Source organism: Gracilinanus agilis, chromosome 2, assembly GCF_016433145.1.
Source record: "Gracilinanus agilis isolate LMUSP501 chromosome 2, AgileGrace, whole genome shotgun sequence".
Lineage (NCBI taxonomy): Eukaryota > Metazoa > Chordata > Mammalia > Didelphimorphia > Didelphidae > Gracilinanus > Gracilinanus agilis.
Window position 1 is genome coordinate 283,997,922 of NC_058131.1, and position 8,383 is coordinate 284,006,304.

The 8,383-nt window shown below is 43.9% G+C and overlaps 1 protein-coding gene across 2 annotated transcripts in view; it reads right to left on the reverse strand.

Moving 5' to 3' along the window:
- Positions 1-7,958, reverse strand: part of TBC1D13 (TBC1 domain family member 13) — a 21,316-nt gene extending 13,358 nt beyond the window's left edge. For both annotated transcript variants that reach the window (XM_044664018.1, XM_044664017.1), the window contains exons 1-7: positions 7,936-7,958; positions 6,737-6,810; positions 3,823-3,863; positions 2,887-2,948; positions 2,574-2,673; positions 1,273-1,355; positions 752-911 (exon numbers count right to left, since the gene is read on the reverse strand). In XM_044664018.1, coding sequence (XP_044519953.1) covers positions 752-911; positions 1,273-1,355; positions 2,574-2,673; positions 2,887-2,948; positions 3,823-3,863; positions 6,737-6,810; positions 7,936-7,958 — 543 coding nt within the window. The remainder of the gene's footprint in view (positions 1-751; positions 912-1,272; positions 1,356-2,573; positions 2,674-2,886; positions 2,949-3,822; positions 3,864-6,736; positions 6,811-7,935) is intronic.
- Between the last annotated feature and the right edge of the window lie 425 nt (positions 7,959-8,383).

Below are 8,383 nucleotides of genomic sequence, written 5' to 3' on the forward strand. Positions count from 1 at the left end.
TATATATATATATATATATATATAGAGAGAGAGAGAGAGAGAGAGAGAGAGAGAGAGAGAAGGACCCAGAGAAAGAACTGTGGGAGTAGAAACACAGAAGGAAAACATTTCCTTGATCACAAAGTTTGATGAGGATATGATCGGGGATATAGACTCTAAATGATCACTCTATTGCAAATATTAATAATATGGAAATAGGTCTTGATCAATGATACATGTAAAGCCCGGTTGAATTGCTCATTGGCTATGGGAGGGGGAGGGAAAGAATATGAATCATGCAACTATGGAAAAATACCCTAAAATAAATAAATGAATTTGAAATCTGAAAAAAAGTATATGTATGTATATATAGAAGGGAGCAGCTAGGTGGCTCAGTGGATTGAGAACCAGACCTAGAGATAGGAAGTCCTGGGTTTAAATCTGGTCTCAAACACTTCCTAGGTGCATGACCCTAGGTAAGTCACTTAACCCTCATTGCCTAGCCCTTACACCTTTCTGCCTTGGAACTAATACACAGTATTGATTCTAAGATGGAAGGTAAGGGTTTAAAAAAAAAAAAGACATTGTAAATTTACTTTATGAATAGCCCTCCTCAGTGTTTAAAATGGCTCTGAACAATCACTAAGAGTAAAAGTGAACTACCAGAGACAACCTGGAATGACTACTGCCCTATGGACAGCAACAGGAAGAAGGACATTAGAGAAAGGAATGACTTCCTGGAGGTTCCCATCCCTCCCAAGAAGGCTCTCACATTGGTGACTCCACTCCGGTTTTTTGCCACTGTCTGTGATTTCAATGTAGTCTGTTCTACCCGCTTTCGGAGGGTCTCAAATTCATTCTGAGGGTCCAGAATGAGGAGGCAGGGGTAATCTGTAGGTCTCTGGAAAAAGGATATGTCTGGGCATAGCCTCCTAAAGCAGGGAATAAAAAGACAGGAACATCAGAAGTGTTCAATAAATCTTTTGTCAAATGAATGAAACTGAGCCAGTGAGAAGGATCTGCCTCCAACCCAGGGGTGCCAAGTGCTAGCACCACAGGCAGTCAGCCTCCAGGATCCTTCTTGTCCAGCTCTATCATCAATATAGTCTGGTTTCAGCTTCCTGAATATAATGCCACAAACTGCTTTTCAGGCCTCCTTACCACATGCCTTTGGGGGGAAACGGGAAGAAAACAGCAATATCTGAAATGACCACAAAGCTCCAAGTGGTTTAAGTGCCTCCTCAGCTTGGTCTTCTCCTTCTACCTCCCTAGCCTGGCTCTCTCCACACTCACCGGACATCTTTGTCTATCTGCAGCAACACCTCATTGTCCTTGAAGTAGGTATTCCACCGACTGTCAGGGTTTGGATTGAGTGGCTGAATGGAAAGAGGAGGTGGGATTAGCAGCCTCATCTCAAACAAGAACAATCCACAATCAAGGACATTTGTTAAGCTCACTTCTTAGAACTATAAAGGGACCATGCCTCACCAACAAGGCGGGGAAAGACAACAACTTCAGCTAGTCATGTAAATTACAGCCCCATGTGTGGCCAGTACTATAACCTCCAATGTTCTTAGCTATACAAATGGAACAGAGAGTTTAATGACTGCTGCCAATGGGATAGGAAGTTAGTCAAAATTCCTTAGTCTGGCATTCAAGGCCCTCCACAATTTGACCACAGGCTATTTTTCTACTCACTATTACTCTCTTATATAAATTTTCAGTTTCAGCAAGACTTTTTTTTTAAGCCTTACTTTCTGCCTGAGTGACAACTCTGAGACCGAAGAGCAAGGGCTAGGCAATCAGGGTTAAGTGACTTGCCCAGGGTCAAACACACAGCTAGGAAGTATCTGAGGCCACATTTGAACCCAGGTCCTCCTGACTCCAGGCCTACTGCTCTATCCACTGTCCCTTTTCATTGTCTTCCAAATACTATGGGCATTTGCACTTGGGACACTTTCTTTTCTCTGATTAATTTCCTTTAAGGTCCAGCTCAAAAAGCACCTTTTCTGTAAAGTTTTTTAATCCCATAGTGAGCCCTTCCTCCTTTGACCTTCAAAGTATAGTTAAGCACTTATTTAGCTCTTCATTAGCAATGCAAGGAAGTAGTTATATCTTGTCTTGTTTGCTTCAACTAGACTATAAAGTGTGGCTTACATTTCCTTCACAACAGCAAACTAGCAATCGCTGGCTTGCAGAGTTGCTCAGTAAATGTGTGTTGGCTTGATGTCTCACACAGGTCGTTTCATTCTAGCTCTTGCCTTTCTTTAAATTTGAGGGAAGGGCAAGAGATTAGCATCTCCTGATTTAGCAAGGTCCTTGAAGGGCAATGGGATAATAACTACCTTTGGAAGTTAATGGCAATATTTGACCCTGAGAATAGGGAGGCAATTGGGAGGAAAGGAGTGAAGCAAAATCACTCCTATCCTCCTTTCCTAAACACTATAGATAAGAGGCACAAAGGTTGGGGTGAGAGGAGTAAAGAAAGACAGAAGGGAATATTAAAACCAAGAAGGGATCCCTTTTGGCTGTAAGCACCTGCCACCCCTCTTCAGTTTCTTTAATTAAATCAGCAATTGGCCCTTGGCACTCACATGGTCTTCGAAAGTGACATCCTCTCTAGACACACCCAGGTTAGCTTTGGCTATGCCAGGCTGAATGATCATTTCTCTCAGGAACTGAGAATATAGCTCCCTGTCAAGAGAAGGAGGAGATAGGTAAGCAGCACAGAGGAAAAGGCTGGCTCCCTCTCTTCACACACAGGCACACACACACCTTGCCCAGGACTCTTGAACAATTCAGCATAAAGAGAATGTTTCTGGCTTCCTTCAGCTGAGACCAACCCAATCCTCCTGGGAAAAAAACTATAATTGCATTGAGGATAAATCACTCCCCTTGGAAGCTCACCTCTGCTTGGCCAAGATGGAGGTCCATGAGGCCCTCTCCAAGGGGAGGTAGTTCAAAAGAATCTGCACAAAGGGAAAAGATTGAGGTTCTGATATTCTGTACTGACAGCAGCCCTGGAGGAGAAACTCTGGAGATTTCTCATAGGAACAAGTTCAGAGACTGTATCCTTAAGAATGTGGGAATGAGATCATCCTTTACTCAGAGGCTTTTCTCCTCCTGCCATACCCCAAAGTCATCCCTTGTCCTTGCTCTTCTACTATTTCTTCTAAACTCTACCATGAGCCCTTCTTTAGAGGATACTCTGATGAGCTGCAGGGAAGCTGGAAAACAGAAAATCCAAGTTTTCCTCCTGGCTTAGGCCAGAGATATTAGGCAAATCCATTACTTTTTTAAACCCCATGCATGCCACCTCCCCATATCCCATAGCAGAGAGCTTTTAAGGCTCAAGGGCATTTGAAGGTTCTCTGACAGAAGAAGAGTTAAATTAGAATTGAGATTATTTTGTGGTTGCCTGAAAGGGATCATCTGGTCTAGTGAGTATCAAAGAACTGTTTTACTCTATGACCCTGATGGCAAACCTATGACACATGGCCGCATACAGAGAAGTATGGGGCCACATGCCAAGTTATGCTATTTTTTTCTCAAAGTGACACACCACCCAAGTTATGCTTAGTTTTTTGGCGAATTTTGACACACAAAGCTCAAAAGGTTGCCCATCACTGCTCTATGACTTTCTACAAACAACTTTGGTATAAGAGGGCAGAGAACAGGCCCCCACAAGGGCTCCTTGGAGAGAATATCTAAGAGGAATAGAAAACCAATAACCTCCAGCAAAAGCTTTCCCAGCCAGTACTAGAGAGATAGAGGAGGGCTACCCCATGCAGAAGCTCATGTACTCACAGGGGGAGCTAAAGCCAAGCCCCCAGGAACACCCACCTTCCAGCAAAGACAGCGCAGTCCACCCTCACAAGGGATCCCTGTAGAACACAGCAGGCAGAGGTCACTCATTTGGGCCAGGGCCTTGAGGACACTGACTGCACACAGGGGGCTAGGTTTAAACTCAAAAAGGTGGTAATGATGGGATAAGACATAATGTGAAAGGTTTAACTTAAGGATCACTAAGATAGGATCTTGGGGATACACAAGGAGTACCTAGGAGTTTCTGCTTTCAGGAAGGTGTTTCCCTTTTCCCTAGCAAAGCCAGGCAGTGACCTCATTAACTCCAGTGGTAAAGAAAGGTTTGATCAAACACAGTGCTCAGGGAAAAAAGATATTCTTGTTCAGCATCATAAACAGATCAATGAAGCTTCTGAACCTAATCTTCAATTTTCTCCTCTTAGCACAGGCTTTGAATTCCAGTGGGATATGTCTGTCTGTAAACTCCTAGGGGAGAACCTGTTCCCCAAAATACATTTTATACATTTCAAGTGACTCATGGGAAAGTCAACATATCCTCTGACTTAGCATAAAATTCACCCAAAACATCAGAGCCTATAGCTCAATTAAGGCATTCTCCCTAAAATCCCTGGAGATTCAATGCCTTTAGCTTACAGGAGAACAAATCTCTATCTGGATTCTGAAGGATATTCATTTTATGGGTGCATCAGCACATAAAATTTAAATTCTAAATTAATTCCCCAACACCTCAACTTAATTTGAGAGAAGAGGCCTTATTTTGCATACCATAAAAAGGTAAAAGAGAGGAAGCAGACTTTAGAGCAAAGGTATAGAATAACATGCAGCCTGCAACACTCTTAAGTGCAGCATGAACCAGATTAAAATGTAATGAAGAGGGCAGTTATGTAGCTTAGGGGACTAGGAGCCAGCACTAGAGACAGGAGGTCCCAGGTTTAAATATGGCCTCAGATACTTCCTAGCTGTGTGACCCTGGACAAGTCACTTAACCCCTATTGCCTAGCCCTTAGAAGGTAAGGATTTAAAAAATGTTATGGAGAAATATTGAACAAAATAAATAAAATTACTTTAAAACTTAAAACATTAATATCTGCAAGGCCTAGTGGCTCCATTTCTATTTGAATGTGACACTACTGGTTTACAGGATAGAGCAAAAGACTTAGAGTCAGAAGACCTGGGCTCAAATGCTAACTCAGGGAGTTACTAGTTTCACTGCAAATCATTTAACTCTCTGGGACTTGGTTATTTCATCTGGTAAATGGGGATAATAAGAGCACCTATCACATAGGGCTGTTGTAAGGTGAAATGAGATGACATTTGTAAATCATTGCCAAACCTTAAAGTATTATATAAATGAGCTATTGTACTATTATTATTAAGGAAAGAAATTTATCAAGCACCTATTATGTGCTAGACAGCATGCTAAGAGCTTCATACATATTATTTTAGTTGATCTTCACAAAAACATGGGAGATACGTGCTATTATTATCTCAATTTTATAGTTGAAGAAACTAAGGCAGGGACAGCTAGGTGGCTCAGCTGGTAGAGGGCCTGGGTTCAAATATGGCCTTAAATATTTCCTAAATGTATGACCCTGGCCAAATCATTTACCCCAATTGCCTAGTCCTTACCTCTCTTCTGCCTTGAAACTGATACTTTGTATTGATTCTAAGATAGAAGGTAAACTTTAAAGAGAAAGAAAGAAAGAAAGAAAGAAAGAAAGAAAGAAAGAAAGAAAGAAAGAAAGAAAGAAAGAAAGAAAGAAAGAAAGAAAGAGAAAGAAACTAAGACAGACAGAGACTAAATGATTTGTTCAGGGTCACACAGCTAGGAGGTGTCTGAGACTAGATTTGAACTCTTGACTCTAGGCCTGGGACCTACTTCTTCACTACCTAGTTGCCCATTATTTTTTTTTTTAACCCTTAACTTCTGTGTATTGGATCATAGGTGGAAGAGTGGTAAGGGTGGGCAAGGGGGTCAAGTGACTTGCCCAGGGTCACACAGCTGGGAAGTGTCTGAGGCCACATTTGAACCTAGGACCTCCCGTCTCTAGGCCTGATTCTCAATCCACTGAGCTACCCAGCTGCCCCCCCCCATTATTTTTTAAAAGAACAACTTTCTTGGGGTTCAGGCATAAAAAAGAACCATTTATATCACTAATGATATTTTTAAAAAGTCTGTCAAAGAACAGATATCTCTTCTCTGAGTGTGCACAATGCCAATTAAAACCAAGTTAAACATTGATATGTTTCCTGGCTGGAACTTCACCACTAAGCAAAGTTCAATATGGTCTTGTTCAGTTTGGGGGTCAGTCTTATCATTCCTAAGGCATGAGGAAAAAGTAGAAATGATTCCACTACTAACCAGATTAAGGCATTTAAGAAGTTCACTAAATAGCCCCTAGAGCTAGGAGAGGCTTCTTTAAACCTAAAAAGTTCCCCAGGGCAATATAACCCCTAGATGGAGCAACTCCCAGCTGAAAATGCTCTGACTGCTTCAGTGACATTAAAAGATGAAAAGAGGGGGCAGCTGGGTAGCTCAGTGGATTGAGAGCCAGGCCTAGAGATGGGAGGTCCTAGGTTCAAATCTGGCCTCAGACACTTCCCAGCTGTGTGACCCTGGGCAAGTCACTTGACCTCCATTGCCTACCCTTACCACTCTTCTGCCAATACACAGTATTGACTCCAAGACAGAAGGTAAGGGTTTAAAAAAAAAAAAAAGAAAAGAAAAGAAAAGAAAAGATCCAGGAAGGGCCCTTTAACTCTTCTGTCATCAAACTAGGGTATGGGTTTAAAAGCTCAAAGTCATCACAGTTATTGGCTACTCCGCTGCAAATAGTTCTAGGGGCTATTTCTAGAACTGTCCTAGACTAGACCAAATTTGTTCCTGCCTCTCTATTCCTAAGGAGTTCCCATGAACATAAAATTGCCTTACCACTGAAACTAAGTTCTCGCAGCTTCCCCAGGGCAATCTTGGGCTCCCTCAGGACATCCTGAAAATCTGCAATTCTAAAAGAAAACACCAAGTTCAAAAGACCCCATTAGTCTTCAGACTTCATTCCAGATCTCGTTCTCTTGACATTTGCAGGCAGTCACCTGCTACAGAGCTGTTTTCTCAAGGAAACTTTTGGCAGCTAACTTATTAGCTATACTAACATTTTTAAAAGCCATTACTCTCCATTAAGTTAATCCAAAATAAAAGAATCTCAGAGCTGAGGATTTTTGAGATCTTTTCCAACCCCTTCATTATACACAAAAGGAAACTAATGTCCAGAAAGGGGAAATTATTTTGTCCAATGTAACTTACACAGCTGTTTGGTTAAAAGAGAATTAGGAGAGGGACACCCTGGTTAAAAGAGACATTCGGAAAGGGACACCCTGATTCCCAGGCCTGTGCTCTTTCCACTGCATTATAATGCTTCCCCTAAAATATGCCCACTTGTACCCATAATTCACTCAAATTTATTCTTGCAACCTAGGCTGTACCATAGAACAAAACAGGAAAAGCCAACAAATTTGAGGCATTTTTCATTTCTGAAGGTGAGGCTGGGAACCAGGACATATGGGTTTCTTTCTCAAAAGATCTAGGATCATGACTTTGGAATCTCTCAAGTTCTGAAATATCAGAGGGTGAATAAGAGGTGATGGGGAATCAAAGGAGACTAGCAGGAGGAGGCTACAGGGGAAAGATAGGGGAAGAAGGAAGAGAAATGGAAGTAAAATGAGTTGGGTTGGAGGGCATGGAGAGGAAGAAAAAGAAAGAAGACAATAAGAGGGACATCTGGAGGAAGGCGGAATGGGAAGAAAGGGGGAAAAGAGTTGACAGGGAAGGGAGGGAATTGGGAGGGGGCTGGAGAGGGACAGGGAAGATGAAGGAAAACAGTGGGACCTGGGAAAGAAGGTAGAGTTTGAGGGAGCAGAAGCTAGGGCAGGGGAGTGGGAACAGAGTGCAGGACTTAGGAGGTGGACACAAAGGAGTGACTGGGAGAGGGTCCCTTGATTCCAACCGCGCCGCGGGGCGCATTATGGGATGAAGGAGGAAGCGACAGCAGGACAACAGTCTCGGCCCCCTACAATGTATCCAGTTCGACAACCCCCTGCCCCCCGCCCCTAGGGCCCCCTGCACCCGCTCACCGGCTCTGGTGCCGAGTCGACATGTTGTTGACTTCCGGATTTGCCCCCCTCCCACTGGCCCCAGTGGATGCCACGGAGCGCAGAAAAAAAGCCTCCGGCCGGAAGCGCAACCCTTGCGCTGCTGTTCCGTCCGCCCGCCCCACCCTGCCCCAAGCAGCCCGCGGACACTGGTACTCCTTCCCTGCAGTCCGCTTCTGGCCCGCATGGACCCCGCCCTCCGGGCTTCACCCACCCACCTTCTTCCCTCAGGGGCGGAGCCAGCTCCCCTAGGGTCCGTTTCCTTCTACCTGGTGTACATCCTTTGTCCGGCGCCCTGAGGAGATTCGTAACCTTGACCCCTTCTCCGGTCCAAACTGCCGCTTTGATGTGGCTCCCCTGCAGCCCACCGAGGAACACACGAGACCCCGAAGGTCCGACCTAGCTCCGGCCTGAGCCTTCCGCTAAAGGA